Raw genomic sequence first — 24,325 nt, 5'->3', positions numbered from 1 at the left:
GCATTTCAGATGTGTGGTCAAGTGGAAAAAAATTTCTTCCTTATGGAATTCCAAAAATAATCTGGTGTTACATGAACTGTATTTATTTTTTCAGTTTGCTATGTGGGAGATCCTGTCTAATGAATTAAAGTGCATGTATTGAATAGTATTAAAAAGTGGCTGTTAGATTTGCACATATATTACACATGCATTATTCACTAATGCATCTTTTGAAATACCCATGCTAACTCTACAAGTTCTCTTCTTGAATTTTCTTGACAGTTTCAGATGCTAACTTGGCCATTAGCTAGCATTAGTGATGCATTTTTCTGATCTTCTCTAGTAAAGTACACAACAGTTTGCCTGTTTACCCTTGTACATCCTTCAGGATGTATCTATAAGACTTTGTTTATCAGTATGCATTAACTGTTCTACTATGGTATGTGTTTCTGTACAAAGGTGTTTAAGGTAAAATCAAAAGAGAATTCTTTGGAGTCATGACATCAGGTGTACAGAATAAAATTCCTGTCAGCTGTACATATTTTTCAGTGTGATTTTCAGCTGATGTTCCTATCAGCTGTGCAGATTTTTTAGTGTGCTCTGCAAACTTGTGTATGCCAGTAAGATTGAAGAGTTTCAAATTTTGCAAATGTTTCTGGGAATCACCTGAAAGAGTTTGGCCCAGTGACTTTGAGTTGAGCCTGAATACCAAGAGGACATTCTGCTAAGCAAGCTTACAGAATAAACCACTGATACAGTGTGAGATGGAAGTGTTAGAACTCAGGGTCTGCTCCTCTGCGAGACAGTGCAAGAATCACAAGGGGCTGCTTCTGCATAATCTAATCCAGTATAGTAAATCTTGTGTATTTCTCAATGAGACAAAGTAAAAGAAACTCTGATCATGTTGCCTTCTCATATTCCTGTGAAATGCAACACATCACAAGCTGGCTGGGTTACCGTGGTTTGCTTGGTGAATTTCTAAACTCCAATGTCTCTGTCACCTTAGCCTGTTCTAGTTTTCTTTTATACCATGGGGCAATTCTCTGCTATGCTGATTATGGGAGTCCTGGAGGTAGCTTTGCTGAACCACACAGCCTGGGGTAGATACTACTTCAGCAGGGTGGGCTATAAATGGCAGAAGCTGATAAAAAGGCCTGAAAGAATCCATAATGGGAAAGACGAAAAATAGTTATCCCTGCTTTTCATTGATTTTCAGCTCTTGAATCTTTCTGTGGCTGTTCCAAGGCTGGAAATCCCAAGTACATTGCAGAATTCACAGAAAACAAAGGAAGTCACATGCCTGCTCTAATGTGGGGTTTTTTGTTTTATTTATAAAAGCAGCCATTGCCTCACTACACAATCACAGCAGGACATGCCAGGAAATGTCACTGAATTTTTGCATTGGTCAGGTGAGCTTGGACTTCAGGTTTGGCTTTGAATCTTCTTAGTGACAAGTGTGTTTACAACACCCGTCTGGTAAAAACCATTAGCTCTGGTTTTTATTTTTAGACAGCATCTTAAACATACACAGCACTTCAGAGTAAGTGGTTTGCTTAGCCCCTAAAAAGCACACACTATGTATAGACAAAATAATGAGGGGGATAATTAAACTTAATTTGAGGCAATAGACAAGTTTTTCTTGAAGTCTCTGATGATGTGTAGTTTTTGGTGTTCCTTTGGAAAGAGCCTGCTTCTTTTATTATCTGTATTTTAATCTGTTTCTTATCTGTGTTTATTTTAAAACTTCAGTTTTCCCTGCCTCTGCATGGGCAGATTAATAATTTCATCTGTTTAGCTTTTGCAAAATTCTGTTATATTTTCTCATCACTGCATAGGTCTTCCTTATTTCAGTGCATGTCCTTTTTTCTAGTATAGAGATGATCAATAACTTTTGCAGTAACTATGCAAAAAGTATCTTATACCATGATAGGAGCCTTCATTGCATTAAGTGGCATGTTAGTAATTAGGATTCCTGAAATGGCCTTTTCTGGCAACATGCATGCTTTTTCCACTCTTGATAATAGTTAATCAGTGTAGCTTGGGGACACAAGTCTTCAGAAGTCGCAGCAACTTTCTCCACCTCACTCTAAGACCAAAACCTGATCAGGTTTGAGCTCAAATTAACAGACTGCTGTTTGATGATGTGTTGGTAAAGGTAAGGCAATGTGCATCACCCTGGGTTTGCTGAATTATGTGAAATGATGGAACAGACCTTTGAGCAGTTACCCTACTTACTCCCAGTCTTGGTTTCCACCTGGTCTAAAAATATCTGCACTAGCACTTGCTTTAATTACAGGCTCCAAAATGGGAAAAACAATGAAAACCAAAACAAAAAAAACCCCCCACAAAATGATTTAAAGCATGGGCAAATACACCTGTGCAGTTGCATTTACATCATTTGAAGCAAAAGTTGAGTATTAATGGCTCTCTTTACCCTAAAAACACAGCTTTTTCCATAGCATCCTCCACTTTCATATATTCCAGATGAGATGGGTAATTAGTGCATTGGAAACGAGGGTTGTTGCGGACATAGTCAATGAATTCTGGAGCTCCTGGGAAGATGATATTGTCAGCCAGAAGAACTGAGCCCTTCCTCAGCAAGTTGCATTCCTAGAAAGAAGAGAAATTGCTTCATGGTGACTATTAAGCAGACAGGCTTGAATGTAATGCACTTTCAGGTTAACCAGGTCATACTCAAGTGCCTGCATCCAAAACCTCATTCTGCTACAGCTATGAATGGAGGAAAAGATGGAGCATAAGCTGAGTAACTCTCCCATCCTTTGTGGTCACATTTATTGTTCTGACTTTTTCTGTTGACATGATCAGTAGAACATCAGAGATGCTGATAACATGTTGGGTCATTCAGGTTCTGCATTGAAGCATGCAGTTTGATGCTGAGATTGTTTCCAGTTTCATCTACATGATCAGTAAGACAGTTTTGTTTAGGTTCTCATGTCTGATGTTTGAAAACTTCTTATATGGCATTAAGATGATGTAGTAGCTCTTAAGGTCACCTGTGAGACTGGCAGTACCACTCTCAGTTAAACTACGTAACTGCTAAAGAATAAAAGATACTTTCTGCACTTGTTTTCCTTTCATCTTGTACAACTTTCTGCCACTTTATTCAGGAGCTGGGCATGAAACAGGGTTTGTGCACAATGAAGATCACTGTGAAATATTTCCACAAGGGATAATTAACTTGCAATATTCAAGAAGTGCAATGTTTATCCTCAGTATAACTACAAACCTCATTTTTACTGGTATTTTTGTCTTGTAGAAGTTGCTTATCTGAGCTTGCCAGCTGGTTTCACACAGTCTATGGTTAATCATCCTGGTTGTTATCCTGTGGTTACAGGCTTGAGTTTGTAGCTTAAACATGGGTGGTTTTTTGTTGTTCCCAGTATATTAGAGAAGTCCTGTTGCTGAGTGTGATGTGAAGGCTGTTTAGGTTACTGGTTTTGCATCCTGTGACTGATCCCCAGTCAGCACAGTAAAAGCCAGTTTTTTAGAGTCATGGCAAATATCCTCTGGTCTGTTGCACAGTTTATAGAAGCCTGCAAGTGACAATATGCTGTGTTTTCCACTGGTCATCAGGATTTTGGATGCTCTTTGTGTCAGGCTTTGCTAGAAGTGCACTAAAAGGAATGCTGTCTGAGCCACTTTCAGTATATATTTTATCTGAATGTTTTATATTCATATTTAATATTCACTATTAATATTGCAACACGTTGCAAAATTGTATGTTAGAATGTTTGTAAAATCTGAGAAAATGTAGGGATTGTTTCTTCATCTTTCCCCTCCTCATTTCATAAGGTATTCCGTTTTTTTAATGCAAAGCAATTTCGTGTCATAGTTGCATCAGACTGACCACTGTGGTGGAACTAAACTCCCTGTTTGTTTTGGCTATGTTGTGGAGCTTAAGCTCAGATAAGGATGTGCAAGCTCTTAGTGGGAAAAGCTCAGTCATTCTTACACAGGCAGTTTAGAAGAAGTTTCTGTGGGTACAAAGTAACTGTAGATAGGGAACATTTTCTTAGCTACTGTTGTGTAAATTCAGTACTGGCTGTTCATAACCCCAAACAAATTTCCTTTTCAAACAACTATCAAGATGACAGGACTGAAATTAAAAAAACAAAACCAGAAGGGCCTGGATGAGAAAATAATGTTGCAGTCCTCAAGCAGGAGTTAGGAAGTAGTTGGCAGTTTCTCAATGTAAGAGGCAGCCTCAAAAAAGTGGATTTACTTGTGAAGACAATAATAGAAAAATGACACTCCCATATGAAGAGTAGACTTACCTGAAGCAGGATGGTGTCTGATTTGTATTTCTCTTTCCAGTGGTCCAGGAATACAAAATCCAGAGTATCCACTTCATATTTTTTCTTCAGCTGGGGAATAATTTCACCTGAAGGGCCTTCTAAGACTTTTACCTGAAATGCAAATCCAGCTGATGAATTGTGAACCATACAGAAGAAGCATGTGTCTCTAGCTCATTTAGATACATATATATTGTGACCAACTAGATTTGGACAAGTTCATATCATCTGAAGTGTACTGCACATAATGAGCTGCTTTTTGTGAACTTCTGTAAAAATTACCTATGAAATTAGACTATGGTTCAATTTTCTGTTGTACTCAGTCTTGACACTGATTGGAAGTTTTTAGTTTATATAGAGAAAACCAATATTTTAATCTATCTGTTGGGAGGTAACACAGTGAAATGTGAGCATTCAGGGACTGTAGCTGTGCACAGAGGCAGTTAATAAGGGTTAACTGGGTGCAAGGAAAAAAAGGATGACAAAATGTGAATAAATGTTGGATGGAATTCATAGAAAGGATTCTGATTATTGAGAAGAATACATGCTTTGCAGTTCAATAATGACAGTAAATTAACCAGTTTTTGCATTAGTGGTTATCAATTTTATAAAAAGGACTGTGCATACTGATGTCCTGTGACTATAATAAGTGAAATAACTCTGGAGCCTCCCTCCAGGCCTGTATTACTCTTACAGTCTCTATGAGTTTTGAAAACAGCTCTCAGCAAATGGCCAATCCATTGTATTAACCAGAGAATAGTGAAAAGGCCTAACTGGAAGATGAAATCTAAATGCTTTCAAAATGTTAAGGAGATATGAATGAATATGATTGTTTCTGGTCTTCCCCCTACAAATCTTCATTCTGACTCGCATAGTAAAGAACTTTGGAGAACAGCCCTGATTGTTTTGGTCAGACACATCTTGACAAGCCTGTCTCTCAGCTCAGTCTGCAGTGTACTTGGACCCCTGACTGATGCTAACAGAATCAGTTCATTGGCACTGTATGGACAGAAAAGCAGATGACCTTGCACGGACTCTGACAGCTTTCCCCTGCTATCAAGCATGATGATTAAATTCTTCATGTTCTCAAACATTTAAGGTCTCCTACTTGCTTGACAAATAGGAGATTTAAACCTATTACTTGATTTTTATATGGATAAAGTCCCACTGTCCACGTATTGCTTCCTCATACCAACCCTAGCCAAATGCTGTTTACCTTGTCTTGTACTCCAGCAAACTCAATCATCTGTTTGGCTATAGCAGCAAACTCTGGGTTGAACTCCACAGTGAGGAGACGAGCTCCTGCCTTCAGCAGCCGAGCAATTCTGACTGCTGAGTAGCCACAGTATGTTCCCAGCTCCAGTGCCACTGATGGCTGGACCTCTTCCACTGTCTTGTCTAGAATTAAACCTGGATAAAGTGAAAATAGGTTAACTTCTAGGCAAAACCAAACTGGTTCACATAAGAAAAAGCAGGTTAGTGACAGGATAGCAACCATGTACTCAGTTGCTCAAGACCTTCAAAAATTAAGGGTTGATGTCAAATTACATACTGTTTCCTTTGCTTGCTTATCTGTGATCAAGTTGATCATGGGCAGTCTTAAGTTTGAAAATGCAGACTTTCAACTGAGGAAATCTTAGTTTCACAATATAAACATTTTTGAGTAAGGAATTAATTAATTGCTTGAATTAACTAAAATATTTATAATCTTACAAGACAAAAATGCAGTGTCTTTTTCCAAGAACTTACTGCAGAAACCAGCCGAATTTGTGAAATATGTAACTCCTGAAATTCTGAGTGCTCATATTTGTAGCAAATGCTAAGTCCAGAAGTCTGATGCAAAACTTCTCCCCCTAAATACTTGTTTTTAAGTGGAAAAAGAAAAGTAGTCATAAAGTTGCAAAATATTCAGATTCCCTAAATGAATTTATGGGGTGGAAAATATTAGTTAATTGTTAACAACAGAAAAATGTACCCAAAAAAAGAAATGACAGTGTACTATATTCAGTCCTGCAGAAAAGGATTTATTTGTGAGAAAAAGATCTCCTCTGACCTGTACAGTTAAACACTAGATAATTGATCTGAAAATATATTTGAAGGGATTTTACTGTGAGCTATGGAATTTTCTGTGTACATTTACATTTCACTATGATTTCTTGCCTGTCATTTGTGTAAGTATACTGTGATGATGATGCTTGCATCTTCGGATCATGTGGTCACTCTTGTAATCTTAAGAACTAAAGATGCATTAAATTTGATGATGCTTCATTGAGAAAAGGTCATCTAGTCAGAGCAAATCTAGAGTGGAATTTTTAAGAATATAATCCCAAATGATCAAAATCAAGAGCTTTCAGACTCCTATTCAGCCACCACATACCATTCTGTTGCCCTAAGCAGAGGAGTGAGTTTCACAAAATGTACCCATGACAGAGAAGCATTTTTATAGCAGTGCTTCCAGTTGTATTTCATTAGCTATGTTAATCCCAGACTAAGCAAATTTCTTCAGTATTTTCCCAGCATGAAATACTTTTGTGCCTATTTGTAAGTGAACTTGTTAACATTTTGCCCTTTCAGTTTTTTGAAAATGTTGTCACTTTCCTGCAGCTATGGAAAAAATGTTTTGTCCATGTGTTTTTCTTTAGGAGGCAAGAACAAGTTGATTTACTTGCTAAGTAGCAGTGTTAAAAATCTTGATAGTACTTTAATGTAATTAATCATACCTTAAGGCCACCCTGTATAGGAACTGAGGCATTACACAAGCCTAGATTTTTCTCATAAATTGTTACCCTCTGCTTACTCACTTGCAATGTACACAATGAACAAATCCTGATTTGGTCCTGTGATTTCCTGGATTACTCACTGGATACCTCTCCTCACAGACATCTACACAAGCACACATTACTGTTTACAGAACTACTCTGCTGACCACAAGGCTGTTGTGGGTTGTTTTTTGGCAGCAGATGCAAGTTACTATGTGACTACATTAAGATGTCCTGTATTGTGCTAGTGTTGAAGGATCTGGAGTGCTGATCCCTGCTGCAATTACCTTTCTCATCACCCACGTTCATGGCCCATTCTTTCTGGGAGCAGTATTTATCTATAGTGTTCAGCACACTACAGGGGTCTCCTTGGACTGCATTCTGCAGAACAAAATTTAAAATCCTCTGTTCTTTGCTCTGATTCATGATGAAATTGGTTATTTTCTCCCGGATTATTTCATTCCAGATAAGGGCAGCAGTGCTGTTTTTCCTGATGAGCACCACCAAGAGCAGCAAAACAAAAAGCAGGCCGAGGACAATGAACAAAAGGCCTGAGGAGATCTCCAGCATCTGGAAAAGAAAAACAGTCCAGGGTTAAGGTGGCACAGGAGAGCACTATCTTTCTTGTAAATATTAAGCTGCATAAGCAGTAACCAGCCACACTGAACAGAAGCACACAGAGTTTAATTATTGTATTGTCCAGAGTAGCTGAAAATTATTCTCTGTCACTTGATAATGGATGGTGCTCTGTGGCACTCCCTTTAGAAGCCAATTTTCCTGGCAGTCAACAAGTAGCTTTATTTAACCGTCTGGTCCCTTCCCCCGCACAGCTGCTCAGCCCTGGCTCCAAGCGTGCACAAGGAGCCTCTCAGCATCAAATCTGTTCTAACCATTTTTCAAAGGATTTAAAAACTGAAATTAGAGCCTGCATGTGAGCTCATTCTTCCAACTTTTGAGCACTGGGAAACTTCTAAGCTGACTTTAGTAAGGAAATATGGAATATCACACCCCTTACTTTTACCCACACTAATTAGCTGATAAAGGGTTCTTAAAATTAAGGAATTGAGTTAGCCTTTGAGATGGTGCCAAACTAAGAGTTGTGATTTGTGTGATGATTCTCTGCATGTCAAGCTCCTCTTGTCCAAACCCAAACACACCTCATTTCTGATAATGTTGCTTAAACCATCTCTGCCTTTCCACCTCTGCTGACAGCTGCACACTAAGGGCAGCACCGATTGGAATGTGCTGCAGTTACTGTTAGGAGGAATGATTGCCAACTTCATTTGTTCTTTTAAGACTAATTAGGCACTTGAATACAGGTCTAGAGGAGTCAGAACCAATTTGTTAACAACAGCAGGCTGGCTTGAGTTGCACTGTTTTTTTAAACTGTTATTTTTTAAGAACACAGCACTCAACCCTTTATAGTCTGATAAGTCTTTCTTCCAGCTTCCTAAAAATGGTGAGTATCTTCCTCGTAAACTTGTATTAATGTTCCACCTGCCTGGAGTTCAGCTAAACCACTGCTACAACATTGTCGGGCTGCCCAAAACTAGAGGGAATGGAGCCATATGATTAGCCAAATCCAGATCTCTCCCTAACTGTTCTTCCTTCCCTTTTATTTTTTTTCCCTGAAATTGACCCAGAAAAATCCTTAATTCTAAGGGTGGTCAGACCTCCATTCAGTTGTGGAACTTGGCACATGCACATCACACATGGAACAAAAACTACTCCACTGCTTTAAAATCTGTATCATCATGCAGAACACATTTTGAGTTCAGAAGATGACATAGTTTCCATGGAGATATGCTCAACCCACAGCACAGCCAAAGTTTGTTCACCCATCCACTTATCTTAGTTGCACAAGTATGATTTGTTTGGAGAAGTTAAAATTTTACTATTTTAGCTTTTCAGCAGTCACCAATGTTAATGCTTATCTTCAACCCTTTCTTTGCAAAGTCTGACCTGAGACATGTCTTTTCAGCGCTTGCCAGCATCATTAACACATTAAAATCTTGCTTCTTAGACTTGCAGAATTCTGTTTCCTTGCTATTAAGAACCTACTTCTTCATCTCAACACAATCATGAAGGCCTGGATGTAGTTTTTGTTTCTTCCCTTCTATGTGCCAGTAGTTCTGCTGATCAGGCACAACTGCACCTTCCAGATGAGACTTCTGCTATTCCTAAGTCTTCTATGTGAAAATGTTCCATGTTATCTGTCCAATGAGAACTTGGATTGGGTTAAGAAAATGTCATTGCTTTAACAGGAAAATATTTCTCTAGCTTCACTTGGCTTTCATGGCTTAGTTGATTGTATGGTCATTGTAGATGGATTTGTATTACTGACATAGCTGAGAAATAATTATTCTGAACTGCAATGAATGGATGTAGCCCAGAAACTATTCACTGATGCCAGCAGGTATCTAACCTTCCTGTCTCTGGGAAAGGGAAACCACATAAGCCCTACATACCAGTCACTGACTTTGTGTCAGTCCAACTGTATTCAGGACCTGCTACAAGTGAAGACTGTTGGCATTCAGAATTATTTCAGACTACTGCCAGACATAATTCTTAGGTTAGAGTGGATGCTTTGGCATCCTCTGAGTACAACTTGCCACAGGCTGTTTGCTTTAGCACTACAAGATTCTGCCAGTGTGTTTGGGGCTGCCCTTCAAAGATCTTTCAGACAGCAAGAATGGATGATATCTGCAGGATGAACTAGATGGAACATTTTTTGAGGAACAGCTTTCCTCCTTTGTTGCTTGGTGTAGATAGAAGGCCATTTGGTCAAATTTCCCAAAACAGGAAGAGTCAGCACCTGCAGTTTACCTCAGCCCCATCCCCTGTCCAACAGGGTGCTAAAAGTTCCTTTTTGAACAAGGAACAGACTATGAGGACCTCCTTTCATAACTTAACAAAAATTACCTGCCCCTCCATTTTCACTTTGCCTCCACAGATCCTTAGAGGCTGCTCACAGATACCAACAACCTGTATAATACACGCTGCTCTTTTCTATTCCTAGACAAGTTCACTTGTTTTTGTTGTATCAAAGAATGTTTTTCAATTATTAGGATGATGATGATGATGATGGTTGTTGTTGTTGTTACTACTGTATAACACCCCAGTGCTTCCCTAAACTGTCAGTATGTGTTGTTCTTAGCAGAACTCCTTTAGGAGGCAATTATCCTGAAAAACACTTTCCAGAGAAGGTACTGTTTAAAAGGAGCAACTCAGACATATTTTTCTTTTCTTTTCTTCTTCTTCTTTTTTTTTTTTTAATAGTTTCCTTTTCAAAGACTCTCTCTCTCTTAATTTCTGTCTTCTTAGATATGAAAAAAAATTAAGGATACCAGCAGACTGTAAAAGCAGTCTACCAAGTGCAAGATGCATTGGTGATGAACACGCACCTAGAGGGGGAAAAATATCTGTACCAAAATAGGTAATTGCTTTCATATTCTTAGCTGGAAAATATTTGATATGAAAATTAAGTGTGTAATTCAACCAATTTAAAACTGTCACTACCTAAGAGACAGCCATGTTATGACAGCTTTAGAAAATGCAACTGTAATTTTAGCTTTAATGTGGATTCATGAGATTCATTAAATATGCAATAAAACTGAACTTGCACATAGTCAAATTTCCCATAACCACTTATTACAAGGCAGTCAGTCTTATTATTTAATGCTTGTACTGAGGTTGCAAATACACAAGTTAATACTGCAACCTCTTATGTGCATTAGAAATGGCTTGATAAATAGAGCCTTCTCTTTGAAAGCTTCAGTTTGAAGTGGAAAACAGTAGACAAGATGGAAAATTGAGCAAGCGGATAAACAGAAAACTGGAGGGAAAACATTACAGAAGGGAATAAGTAACATGTATCACTAAATCTGTTTTTGAGAAGACAGAGTTCAAAAGAAAACTTATTAAAATTTCATGTCCCAACCTGACAAACTACTGACAAATCTTTCTAAAGTACTGGGTTGTTTTCTTATGCATCTGGTCTTACTCATTTGGGCAGGTTTCATAAGACAAAATCATAATTTCATAATGCAGTTCAGCAGTTTTCCCCTGCTGAAATGTGTAATCAAATGATCAGCATTTAAATGGGAGTACCTCTGCTTCAGCTTACAGAGTTTTAAAGAGACAGTTTCAAAGAGAGAAGCAAACACAAACTGTGAGAATCTGCTTCCTCAGTTTACCTGCCCTTGAAGATAAAGTGTCTAAGTCATTCCAGTGCTGTAAAAGAAGACTCAAGAGGATGGCTCAGACTTCAGGGTCTACCATTATGGCAGTAATAGTTAATGTAGAGGATTCAGTACCCCTTTACTATTTCAGGCTCTCCAGTTTTTCTAAAGCTATAAAAATTCCCATGTGATAGAGCACAAAAAAATACATCCTGTTTTTGATTCTGGTACAGGTAACTCCAGCCACTTCACCAAAGGTCAGCATTCAGTAATGCTATTTACCAGTCCTCCTGGTAAATGTTTCCATTTACTACTAAAAATAATTGGTCTTAAAATTCCTTGAAGTGCAAAAATAAGGATTAGAACAACTGGTAACATCAGATTTAAGTTTAAATCCAAGTAATCAAGTGATTTCAAATTGATACTTTTCTTGGTGTTTCATAAAAAATGAAGCTCTCATAACACTATTAGATGAACATATATGGACATTTGATCTCATCCTCTGATTTCTACTCTTTGTCTCTCAGATTCCAAAGCAATCTCCCTTTGCTAAAAACTGGTATTTACTGAGAAGAAAAATAAACATGTTGAAAGTAAGCATGTTAAAATGCATTGGGTTTTAATAAGGACATATGCCTCATTGCGTTTCACATATATCAAACCTAATGCTTTTCAAAATCTGCTTATTTAACTATTCTTATCCTTAGTTTATTATATTATGGGTAATTAATAAGACTATTTCCTACAGATGCAAAAACAAGCTGGCAATTCTTATAATAAATGGGAGGTTGAAAATTGTTAGGTAGAACATATTTCTAATCAAGGTGAATCCTTATAATCCTAATTACAGAACCTCACTTTATAAATTTAACTTGGACAAACTGATATTGCTTTACTTTGTACTGACAATTAAGTCCTAAACATAATTTTAAAAGCCTCTTCTACAAAAAGAGCATGTGCACTAGACTGTTATTCCCTAGGACTGAAATGAGAATAAACTTCATGATCCTTAATTGGGGAACTTAGATTTGAGTCTCATCTTAGCAACATTTTTCTTATCTGGTCTTGGGTGAGCTATCTTGTTGCCACAAGAGTAAGTTAAAGTTACTGCTACTTCTGTAATTTTGAAGGTGGTGTAAATCTGCATCAATCTTTATCACAAAAGTCCCTGTTATGGAGATATGGATAACACCTAAGGAAAGCCAAAGTGATTTGCTCTGCATTAATTAAAGAGATTTGTTTTGAGAGACCAAGACAGCAAACACCTATGTAACATAATTATTCTTGAGTTTAGAAACAAAAGGGAAAATGTGGAGACAGTGTTTCACTTTCCTTAAGTGATTTCAGTCTGCTGACAAATCAGACCTTTGAGAAATGATGTTAACACCCAATCTTGCTGTATTTTTTCATGCATTTAATCTAACTGCCAAGTACTGGTTGGTTGTTTAAGAGTTTATTACAAGTCTCCAAGCATCCAGACAGTACTTTAGCATTCTGCTGCTACAGGGTTTAGAATCTAATTTAAAGTTTATTAGATGACATAACCTAGTGAATGGGAAATGCTTGATAAATTTGTATCATTCAATGTTTTTTTCACAACAGAATCTCTCCAGTGGTGTGATGGTTTTGAGGGTAATATAAATGGTCTGTAGTAGTAGAGTTCTTGGGGACAATGGGGTCTAACTCATTGCTGAGGCACTGCTGCTAAATCTGCAGAGAGAAGAATGTTAGAACATAAATGACTTTCTGCACCCACTATTTTAAGGGTTAAAAAGCTTTAAGTTCAGATTCTTTAGAAGTTTCAGCTGCCATTATGCCTTTAAGTATCTCATGCACTAAAAGTATGCAGGGGATTTGCATACTAGTAAGGATTTATTAGCTGTTTAAAACAATGCAGAAGAGTCAGCACATTTCTACATGTATGTAACAATGTCTGGTGCTCTGCACTAGGCCAGAGGAGACCTGTGCTCTGCCATGACTGGAACTGGAGTTCCTGACTCTTAGTTCTGTGTTGCCTTGAAAGAGGCAGTTTCTGTGAATGAGGCATTTTGTTTTTCTCCATCTTTTCCCAGAGCAAGAAAGGCACAGTATTTTGGTCAGAAAGTCCAAACTAACTTTTGCCAGACATATTTTACTCTGTTGCTATGGGCAACACAATTCAACAGTTTCATATTTTAATACTTTTAAAGGTCAACCCCCCCCCCCTTTTTACGTCCTGTTGTCATTATTGTTTCTGTATTTTCAAATGAGTGCAACACTGTGGAGAATAACCAGCATATTGCCAAGTGTGAATAGCTAGGATTTCAATGGCAACTTTCAGTCTGGGAATTTGACATTTAGATTTTCCACTGACATCATGAAAATAAGCTGAACCGACTTAATATAATTTTTCACTAAGCATTCTTTCATGAAATCTGCATTTCCCTCTTTCTAAGTTTTTTTCAGATTACTACAACTTTGCATTTATAGAAGTCTGAATTTGTGTTGTCATGGTAGTGAAGCTAAGTCCTGACCATGTTTTTTTCCCTTAATCCTTGTATCTTTTCTACTCTACTCAGGTTGAAAGGAGAAAAAAAAAACTTAGTGAAAGGAAAAGGAAAAGGAAAATAAATTAAAAGTGCCTGTTCCCTACTAGGAAGCCCCATCAGCTAATCTTCAAAAGGTGTTTCAATCCATTCTACCCAGATGGATTTCAATTAGGGTAATTGCTACCCACTTAAAACTCCCTTTTCTAAATGGTATTCTGTGGTACCACCCAAAGAAAAGTGTATATATATATATATATATATAAAAAAATATATAAAAGTATATATAATGGCAATGTGCCCCACAAAGAGGAGCAGGGCTCAGGATAAACTGGCCACAGAGAGAGGCCTCATCTGCATCCAACAAGGAGGTTTGTGTGGATCTGCAAAGTTCTTACCTAGACTGGCCTAGTGAATACACAATGTGATTAAAGCTGGCGTTTGGAGTGAGAATACTTGAAGGATAAAAAATGCACTTTACCATGCCTTGAGCAAAGACTGTTTTTCAGGAATAAGATCCTTAAAGGTACCCCCAGGAAGCATTTGTTTCTGATAGTCCTCATATATACCCCAGAACCATAGGGGCATTTGTATTATTTGTACCAGTGTTTGAGGCCAGTGGTTGGTGTAGCTCATCTGAGTTGTACAAGTCCCACCTGGCAGGCAATGCACTGCTAAAAGTACCAAGTGCTCTGTCCTGTCAGCACGCTAAGAGCTGTTCTGTAAAAAGTTTTCTCAGATGAGATTTTCATGTTCCCCAGGTGGTAAAGCAAGTCCCTGTTGAATTATTTACCCCAAATGGTGGTAGGGAGAAAGGGCTGGAATAGGAAAGACCAAAATGGCTATAGTTGTCCTCAGCATAATCACCTGTGACAGATTTCACATTCTCTCTTTGTATCATGGGCTGAATCCTCAGTGTCCCAAATCCCCCCTGCATGCTCCTGCCCTGCTTCCAAGGCTGCCTGCTAATCCAGTGTAAATCTGTCTCTCTCCCAGCACAGCTCAGCTCTCCACAAGCTGCTTTTCAGGCCAGAGGGAGTGTACTGCTGAAACTTGGTACAGAGGACACCCACTGAGGGATCTGAAAGAGCAGGAAGGAAACCGTTGCTGAAATGATGGATTATTTCTACAGAAATTAACAGCTTTAGAGGGGCCAGGCAAGGTAGGATCCACCACAGCACAGCAGATAACTAAAGCACTGCATGGGAAGAGGCGGTCTCAGAGAGCAGGGCATGAAAACTTGGTCTCAAATCCTGAGTGAATGCCCTCCTCAGAAAAGTAGCTGGATTGTGCACAGTGTCTCTTACTTCAGCTAGAAATTGCTTTCTGAGAAATCTCTCTTGAGAGAGTTTTAGCAAAACTGGTATGGATGGCCTCACACATTAAGATCTGGTTTCAATGACTGCTGCCAAAATTATGTTTTTTCAGAAAATTCCCTGTCAGTTCTAATTCCAGTGATCCTGAAGGAATGCTGAAAGACAACAGTGTGGGACTGGCAGAGATAAACATGACACCAGCTGCAGGCTGCTAAGAAATACTGCTAAAATTGAATGACAAGTACATTGTTTACAGTGTTAATGCAGTTAAACTCTTTTTCCACTGATGCAAACTAAAGCTTTAAATCAGGAAATTTTTTTCTTTTGCATTTTAAGACTTCAGTGCTGTGCAAATGCATGAGATTCTGAACCCGAGGGCTTTGTTAGAGGAGTCTAAGGCTGAGTAAGCAGAAAAAGTAAGCTTAAGTGCAGAGATGAGGTAGAGGTTGTTTATGGAGTTGTTTGGTATGACATGTGGTTGACAGTATTAGTAAATCTGAGTTTGTTTTTAAAAGGACAGAAAGTAAAGAATATCTATAATGGGTGAAAGATATTCTCTAAGCAGCAACAGGGCTAGCAAACAAATGTACTCGCTTTTTGTCTGTTTTTCAATGATTTTTTGCTGTAGCAGAACTCCCTCTTGAGAATGAAAACCCCGATAAACTACAGCTGCAGCAACACATTTATAAAAGCAGCTATTCAGTCAAATGACTAAAGCTTGAGTTGCGTTGTTTTTTTTCCTTGAATACAAATGAGTAAAAAATTCCAGCAGACTTCTAGTCATAAATTACGTTTGCAAGTTAGCTGAGGTTATCTCATCTCACTTCTTTCAACTCTCAAGGTTTACAATACAGTACCAGTGCATTATACACAAATCTGTCCTGCTTTTTCTCTAAGAAAGCTGTTGCTGCCCACAGACTGGCTTCCTGACAATGAGTACCAGTCAGAACGTGGAAAACACCACTTCTTTCTTATTCACCACCGTTTAAAATAATGACATTCTCTGAGATAACAAATCATGTCAAGTCTGAGAAATATAAAAATTTTAAATTTGTACCTTTCTCAGTGGAAACAGACGCTCTTCTCTTCGATCTTTTCCTGTCCTACTCTGATGTGGATTTTATAGAATAAGAGTCCAAGAGCCTGCAGTATTCAGTCACATTCGATCACACCATAGGAACAGCTTATCAGTTCTGCTACACAGACTCTAAAAGGAGTGGTGTCCTTTCCGCGAACTCCTCCTTTCACAGATTTCTGTGCTCCTTAAAGGTGCTCGGTGCTCTAATAACCCCAGAGAAAGCTATTCGCCTGTCCCCTAATGACAGTGTTCTTGTTACTTAGTTACAGCACAGTGAATGCTGACAAAGTCAGGTATGAGCCAAATCTGTACTCTGTGTAAATGCACTGTGTTCAATCAAGCAACCCCAGGAATGAATTTGGCCCAAGGGATTTAGTTATTTTTTCAGCTCAGGCGTGGCACGCTACAGCCAGTGCAGAAGTTGTAGAAACAAGACCTAGGCATGTGAGTTAAATATAGAGTGTTGCTGGAGGAAGGAGAGGTATGGATAGCAAATTGCTTAGCAGCAACTACAGAAGGAGGTGCAATCAATACATTACAAATAGTACATTTGAATTTCAATAGCTTCCAGTTGGAAAAATATTCTGCTACAAACAGCTCTAAGATAAAAGAGGCTTGTTCTAATAAACCTTGTTCTTGGCTTGATAGTCTATATTGTTTCCTTTGAGGTGGAAACAATATAATCAAACTACAATTAAATTGCACAATAAAAAACAAACAAACAAAAAAAAAACCAAGAAAAAACCCAAACACAATCTACTAGTAGTTCTCTGCTGTTGTCTCACTACAAAACTCTGACCTAGTGAGTGAGTGTTTGAAACTCTAGCCTAGAAATATTTTAAAGATTAAAAGAAAGGGTTTGTATCAAATGTGGCAGAAACACGAGCTGAAGAACTGAAAACAGGCTTTGTCAAGTGAGTGGGAAGGTCCTGAAAGAATTAGGGACTACCAGAGAGCATGACAAGAAAAGAATAAAAAAAAATTAAGTGGATTAATTGAATAAAGAATAGTGGAGGGAAAAAAGAGGTAGGTGAAGATCAAAGCGTTTTTAGTAACTCTAAACAAAATATAATCAAGACCCTGACAGTACCAATGTGGATACAGAATAACTTTGAAGTATCCCTTCTTTGTATCACAGAGTTTTAGCAATAAATATTTTCTTATAATCCAGACATCAAGCAGAACAAAGGCTGAAATAAGCAACAGTGCACTCCAGCTTCACTGACAGTAATTTCCTGTCTAGTCAAAAGCTGGTTGTGAAGCCATGACAGGTTGTGTTTGTCTGATCCCTGATGCCACTCAATTAAAATTAACTGAGAATTTTTTACAGCTGGGCTGTAGAGAAGAGAGCTTAAAACAGTAAAACTTTATGCACTGACCTCGTTCTGTAAGCATACAGCTATTCTTTGGAGACGTCCTTGCAGTTAACTATAGCTGGTGGGTGGTATCTGCTTAGCAGCATAAACTAGTGCCAAGATTTACCAGACTGAGCAGTGTCCCATGACAACACTTCTAAAGGACTTCTAATTTTGAGCTGAATCATATTCTTCAGGCTAGAAGTATGGGAGGAGCAAACTTGCTTCTGCCTGCCCACAAGTGTTTACTTGTATGATAAAGGCTATGCCTGCAAAGTAACCCTTTCTTTTTTCTAGATGTTTTGTTACATAAGTAAAAATGTTGAATGGCAATAACTGCAAACTAGATAAAGCCAGAGTTCAGTTAGTTAAACAACCCAAACTGTGTGATAATGTTGATAAGTTACTTCCAAGTTAATAGAAAGTTGAAATCCTATAATACATTATTATGGCATGATTTTTTCTCCAAGAGAAGTTTCTCTAGTAGGTTGCTAGACTTATGTCTTTAATTCACCTTTTTGTCCAAGGCAGGGCATGCAGAGGTATTGAAATTTTTGTAAGTTTTTACTAACATAATTACAATGCTACAAACTCCAGAGTCCATACATTTATACACTATTCATATGACTTAGCCTTCTCTAGACAGTAAAAATTTACCCTGATACTACCCACAGGCCAGAGAACTGTGGAGAGATAAAAAAGTATTGGTACCATTTCTGTGGAGAGGCAAGATCTTAAAAGTCAGAGTCAGTATTGCAGAATGTCAGGATACTGCATTCATGGAGCACATCTATGTAAAGAGCTAGACCCAGGATGTCTTAGCTTGAGAGAAACATCACATGGATGGCAAGAGGTCAGAATAACTGCCTGGTTCAGACTGGCTTGCTCTGACAGTTGACAGACTTAAGCTCAGATCTTTCTGCACAAACCTGAGTAGACTTGATCATGTACAGAGGTCCCAGCCTCCAATGAAGGCTACAGAGCTGCAATCACATGATAGGATGTGGCAGTGCTATCCCCACTTGCTAAAGCTTTCCCAGTAAATCCATGCCTGTCATAACAACAAATGGCATTCCCTTCTTCTAATAATCCTGGCCAGAGACTGGTTTTTAAAAGCCTAATCAAAGGGAGACAGGAAAGCTAGCACATTATCATAAACCCCACAGATCATGTGAAACACTGCATGGAAGAAAATTCTTTTGAGCTTGCATTTTCTGAATAGTAGGAGGGATTTTCTTTTATGTGAATTTGCTGTTTTCAACAGTCAAATTAATTTATATTGCTGAGAAACATGCAAAAGAGGAATTTTGGGAAAGGAAACACCAGTCATGTATGAATCAAGAAATTGCCTGGAGCTATCTGAAATAGAAAATAGCTAAAAAAGATGAAAGATGGTCAGCAAAGTTGTACTATAAACTTTAACAGATTGGCAGTTAGACTATTTTGTATTTACTGTGCATCTTAAATGTAGTCTGGAAAAAACTTCCTGCTTTGGAAGACTATAACTCCTCATGAAAACCTAGAAGCTCAGTTAAGTCTAACATATTTCTGGTTTTTCTACTCTCACATTTTTGGTAATATACGTTGAAGCATTTGAATGGAGTCAAGACTTTGTGTCACTTGAAGCTTCACCTATTTCTGCTGGTTTTTTCCCTCAGTTGGTATCAAGTAGTTGTTTAGGACAAACTATGAACAGAAGATTCTGTGTTAAGGAAAGAAGGAACAAAATGGCATAGACTAAATTCTGAACAAGTCTTTCGGACAAATTTCTGAAAATAAAAAAGCAAACAAAAGAAGAAATACCAACAGAGCTGAAATGCTAAATAATTTTTGTTAGTTTATGAACTTAAGCACAAATGTTTCCTATAGAGGAAACACTACTAGCAGAAGGATATACTCTTTGTAACAAGAGTATTTTGTGGGGGCAAGAAAAAAATAGAATGGTGTGTTTATTTTAGAATAACATTTTAAAATGGAATTCAAAGTATGAACTGACTTAGAGTAATTCTGTGATAGGTATGCTTTTCTTAGCTTTCTCAATATAGTTGTTTTAGATCCACATGCAGACCTTGCATTAAAAAAATGTTAGCTAATGGGATATGTTTTTCCCATGTTAACAAAATGTTGCAAGTTTGTAGACTTCACATGGAAATGGAGACTGTGTCACTGTTTCCACTTTTGTATTCACCATTTGACATGCCTTCCCTTCCACATGCTTTTTCTTTCCTTCCTCCTTCCTTAATGCTAAGCACATCATGCTGCAAACTGGCAGAGGAACAAAAATAAAGAGGGGAAAAAAAGTGTACAATCACTCACCAGAGAGATGGTAAGAAACCCAACAGTCCTACCTCATGCAGACACCTCTTAGTTCAACCACTAACCCAGTACAATACTGGCACTCCTGTAAATTATTAATTCAGTCATGCCACAAAATACAACCTCTCATATAATCCCTTTCCCACCCCACCCACTAAAAAAGAAAAAGAAAAAAACCCACGCAAAACCCCCCCAAAATAAACAAAACATCAACACCACCAAAAACTCAAAAAACCAGGAAAGATAAGAGAATGTGTTTGAAAAGTCAGAGTTTCTAAAGTGTTAGGTAGAAAAGGTATTTGGTCCTGGTTACCTTCATGAGAAAAAATTTAAGAAAGCCACTGATACATGTAACAGGTCTTTTGTAAGAAGAAATCAAAGCACAGAATTCCAAGCTATTCTTACAATAAATACAAAAGCAGAAAGTCTTCATTAAAAGAATGAATTAATGCTTTACAAATGCCCTATTTTTGTTGAATGAATTTATATATATTTCTAAAACATATTACAGTGGTGTTTCCTTTGCCCTTTTAATACTACACTGTTTACAGCAGATTGAATAATCAGCCCTGGAAATGAACCAAACCACATCTAATGTATTAATTTAATTTATGGCTTTAAATATGACTAGATACAACTGAAAAAAATATGTGGAAATGTAATGTTAAGTCTGATAGCTATCTTGTAAGAAGCTTTTTTTTAACCCCCATTTTTTTAAGAAATATTATTTCACTGCAGAAACACAATGCTTCATGTAAATTATTCCTGATACTGGAATATATTTGCCACTAAAGGACTTAATGCTTGCTTTCTTAAGAGACACTAACATATATATATATTATATATACATTTAAAAAAAAAAATGACAAATTATTCTGCTCAGCTTAACACTAGCCACAAAAGAATGATGAGAGTAGAAAGCTGTAGGTGATGAGCCAGACACATCAGGAACCACTCTTGATAACCACAATCTTTCTCTTGTCCCTGAGAAGGTTTTTTTCAAACACAGCACAGTCACACCTGCTCAGTGCTGACTGCTGCAAATATCAGTGGCTACTCCAACTGATACTGTCACCACGGGCAAAACCTACTCCTCATTGCTGCTAACTACCTCTATCCTTGCTTGAGAGAATATGCAAGAAAAAGTGCAGTGGGATTACTCAGAGTTTGTACTTTCATCTGAAGATGGCAGTCCTGATGGGAAAGCTTCAGCCTTGGGACTGAACAGTGCTACATCATTAGCTGTGATATGCAGATGGAAGGCTGTGACACCCCAGCTTCACACTGCCTGCTGGTGGCACAACAGAAGCTATGGGCAGTTCTGGTTCCCAGACTTAAGAAGGATGCCAACTGAAAGCAACTGACTCACTTTCAAGCTAGACAAGAGCATGTGGTGATGTGTTTAAGAACAAAACCATCTAAAAGAAACTACACTCTCACCACTGCTGCATAGGCTCTGGTTATCTAGACTCTGTGGTCTAAAATAATTAAAGCAATCAGTAACACTACTGTATGATGTGGTCATTACCGTGGGCACTTGGCCAAGAAACTATCTTTAAAAGAGTTTAGAAGCATTACTGTAAATTTACCATCAATTATATCTTAAATTGCCACTGTAGGTGCTGGTTAAAGGTAATGTTTTCTATCAACAGCTTTGCTGTATTTAAGGCCCTTCTTTATCAGCAGAATATTATAATGCAGCAGGAACATTTCTTCACATAAAATTGTTTTGTGTTAGGGGAAATTTAATTCTACACAGCTGAATTAAATGTCATTTGAAGAGCATATGCTCAACATTGCTTGATTCAATTCAGGTTAGTGGCTAAAATGAACAGCCAGAACGACTTCAAATGCTTGTACCCAAAAAGCATAAAATATTAGTATCTGAATATGTTTGAGGTTTATTTAATTCAAAGGCCCCTCAGGATACTCTAGTCATGCCTTTCTACTGCTGCAGTGTTTCTTGTGATTTAATAATTAGTGCCGCAGGGGGCAACAGAGATGGGTTTTGCTATGTTTTTGTTTGTTCTTTATTTATTTTAATAGCAGTGATACCAAACAGGTAGTCAATACATTTATTAAAGTTATTGTAATACCTGCTTCTGGTATGTTCAAGTATTAATGGAGTGACAAAAAAATCCCAAAACAACCCCAAACAGACCTACACTAGGAGCTGATCTTAGTTCTACAAAACTTCAAGTAATCTATTTTCCTGCCATTTCTCTTCAACTGTTGACTAGATGATTGATGTTTCCTGAAACAAAATAGTTGGATGCTGCCCCCTCGTGAGCCAGGCCCTTGCTCCACAGGCAGCTGAACCACGACTTCCTAAAACTGTTTTTTGTCACCAGCTTCTCCCCAAGAAAAAGCAGTTGATTCTTTGTCCCAGAGTGTTGGCTATAGTGGTTATTTATCACTTACAACTTGCTAGATAAGCAGAAGGCAGGGTCATTACAGTGCTTCAGTAAGGGCCAAGTACTGAAAGACCTTTGTTCTCTGTGGTATGGATCAATGTCTACTTTGAGGCCTTTTACGTTAGGCTGACAGAATACGTTCAGAGCACTGCTAACTCAGTTTCCACCTGAAGTAGGTCAGCAACACCGTTCTTATTTCATCAACAGGTGCCAAAGGCTTACAGGTACTCCAGCAGGTTGTCTTGTGCAGGCATCTGCCCTACCAAAGATAAACAGTGTGTGAAATCTGTGCTGGTTTCAACCACTGACCTGCGGTACTGCCCTGCTCCGCCATTTTGTGTGAGGAAGCCGCCTCTCCCACACCAGAGCCCCTGCTCCCTGTCAGGGCTGAGTGGGTCTGAGCTACAGGAATCCATCAACTGTTGCCTCTGATTCTGGTGGAGAGGACAGGCCTTCTTCAAACCACCTTCAAGAGGTTTTTAAGTCTGGGCCTCCACCTCACGCAGCCCACCCCTCGGGGTGTGTTACAAAGGGGTGGGCAGGTTCAGAGGAGAAAGCGCAGGCCCCCAGTATCGGTGAAGGCTCCGGGCAGTCGTCTCGTGCCTCTTGTTTCCCAAAACGCCTTCCCTGAGCACCTTTTGCACCATCATCTTCGGGGAAAAACAGTCAGGTGAAGCGGAGGCTGTTTTATCTCCTGCAACGCGTCCGATTTTAACGCAAACTGCGCTTCGCTACAGCCGGCGTCTGTGCCCGCCTTTTAAGAAGCCCTCTGGCAGCGTCGCAGCGGCTCCAGAAATCGGCGCTCAAGGCGCAGGGCGAGCGCTCGCCCCAGCGGGGAGCGTGAAGCGGCGGCTCCCTCAGGCTGAGGCGGGAGGGCTCAACCCATCACGGGCCGTGCCCTCACCCCCGCTCCCCTCCCGTCAGGCGCTGCTCGGCCACCCCGCCGGGGTCCTGTCTGGGCGCGGAGGCCCCGGTGCCGTACAGCATGGCCGCGCTGTGGCGGAGGCGAGCGCGGCTCCTGGGAGTCTCGGGGCTGTGTCGTACGCTGCGAGCCCTCTCAGGTACGCGGTGTCCGCCTGGCAGGGGCCTCACCTCCGCCTCTCCTGGCGGGAAGCGGGCTGCCTTCACATCATGATGCTGAGAGTGTCTGGGGAGGGTCCCCCGAGCCCTTCCCGCCACCCGCACGGCGGGGAGAGTCCCCCGGGCGCCTTACCTGTGTGGCTGCGGTGGGGACCGGACACCGTCACCACCCCTCACCCCCGGAGGCGCCGCTCTCCTCCCTCAGAGGCCGAGGAGGGGAGAGCGGCGGTCTGCCTCCATTCGTACCGGCTTTCAGAGCCACCCCCGCCCGTCCCCTGAGTTGCTGAGGGCCGCAGGTGGCTGTGAAGCGGACGAAGCCTCCGGCCAGGCCTTCCGGAGAGGTACCAGAGCCACCCGTGAGACAGCCAGACCGGTTCTCTAGGCTTCACTCCAGCAACTGGGCACTGTTAAGCCTTTTTATTCTGACAGCCCGCTCTGAACTGACAAGAAAAGTACCTCAACCGTGCGGCTGGTGTGGGGATGCTGCAGGCCTTGGCTGTCCTCTGAACCCCTGGCAGCTCCCTTAAAGCAGAGGCTGCCCGATGGCCTTGCTCTGAAACGAGTTACTGCTCACCTGCCTCCTGCCACTTCAGAACTTTTTTAGGAGACTGGGGAGTTAGGGTGAGGTGACAGAACGGGCTGGCTTACCTCTGGCTGCCCCACCACACCCCAGCAAGGTCTACATTGCAGCTGAAGCCAGCCTAGTAAGGTAGCCTGCAGAAGTATCAACGTGTAGAATGTGCTGTTGTAGTGCAGAGACAGAAGACCTGTTTGCAACTGTGTAATCATGCAGAGAGAGCTCCATAGGACATTGTGTAAAAATGTAATTATTTCCTCACTTCTTCTGGACTGTCTTATTTTCTGTCATTGGTTCACAAAAAACGGATTATATACTTCAATAATTTTTGGGGAATGGTTTGGGACACTGCACAAATACACTAAAGAAAATCTAAATCATCAATAACACATTTTAGAGAAAAAAAGTGTATTCTTTTATAATTACCTTCTG

The 24,325-nt window shown here is 39.5% G+C and overlaps 2 protein-coding genes across 7 annotated transcripts in view; one reads left to right on the top strand and one right to left on the bottom strand.

The window, feature by feature from the left end:
* Positions 1–1,288: 1,288 nt before the first annotated feature.
* On the bottom strand, positions 1,289–23,589 carry COMT (catechol-O-methyltransferase). 5 transcript variants are annotated; one of them, XM_008502745.2, is made up of 6 exons: positions 17,531–17,592; positions 16,131–16,216; positions 7,339–7,621; positions 5,509–5,702; positions 4,275–4,406; positions 1,289–2,589 (listed from the first exon to the last, which is right to left on the bottom strand). In XM_008502745.2, exons 3-6 carry the CDS (start codon positions 7,619–7,621, stop codon positions 2,410–2,412), a joined length of 789 nt encoding a protein of 262 aa, XP_008500967.1. In that variant the 5' UTR covers positions 16,131–16,216; positions 17,531–17,592; the 3' UTR covers positions 1,289–2,409. The 5 variants fall into 5 exon arrangements, with proteins under 5 accessions (XP_008500967.1, XP_030316182.1, XP_030316179.1 ...); XM_030460322.1 differs by lacking the exons at positions 16,131–16,216; positions 17,531–17,592 and adding an exon at positions 23,450–23,589; XM_030460319.1 differs by lacking the exons at positions 16,131–16,216; positions 17,531–17,592 and adding an exon at positions 22,546–23,147.
* The window catches only part of TXNRD2 (thioredoxin reductase 2), a 31,153-nt gene continuing 29,611 nt past the window's right edge, over positions 22,784–24,325 (top strand). Inside the window, exon 1 of one of the 2 annotated variants that reach the window (XM_030460317.1) lies at positions 22,784–23,297. In XM_030460317.1, coding sequence (XP_030316177.1) covers positions 23,222–23,297 — 76 coding nt within the window. In that variant the 5' untranslated portion in view covers positions 22,784–23,221. The remainder of the gene's footprint in view (positions 23,298–24,325) is intronic. The other variant, XM_030460318.1, reaches the window with a different exon arrangement.

This window comes from Calypte anna, chromosome 15, assembly GCF_003957555.1.
Source record: "Calypte anna isolate BGI_N300 chromosome 15, bCalAnn1_v1.p, whole genome shotgun sequence".
Classification (NCBI taxonomy): Eukaryota; Metazoa; Chordata; class Aves; order Apodiformes; family Trochilidae; genus Calypte; species Calypte anna.
This window is presented reverse-complemented; position numbering and strand designations above follow the sequence as displayed.

What these genes read in the sequence shown, in the direction of transcription:
- COMT (XM_030460322.1), bottom strand. Translation starts at nt 7,621, where the DNA reads ATGCTGGAGATCTCCTCAGGCCTTTTGTTCATTGTCCTCGGCCTGCTT. An exon ending in TTGCTGGAGTACAAGACAAG is followed by an intron (nt 4,407 to 5,508) that starts GTAAACAGCATT and finishes TTTGCATTTCAG; the next exon opens with GTAAAAGTCTTAGAAGGCCC. An exon ending in CAGACACCATCCTGCTTCAG is followed by an intron (nt 2,590 to 4,274) that starts GTAAGTCTACTC and finishes TCTTCTTTCTAG; the next exon opens with GAATGCAACTTGCTGAGGAA.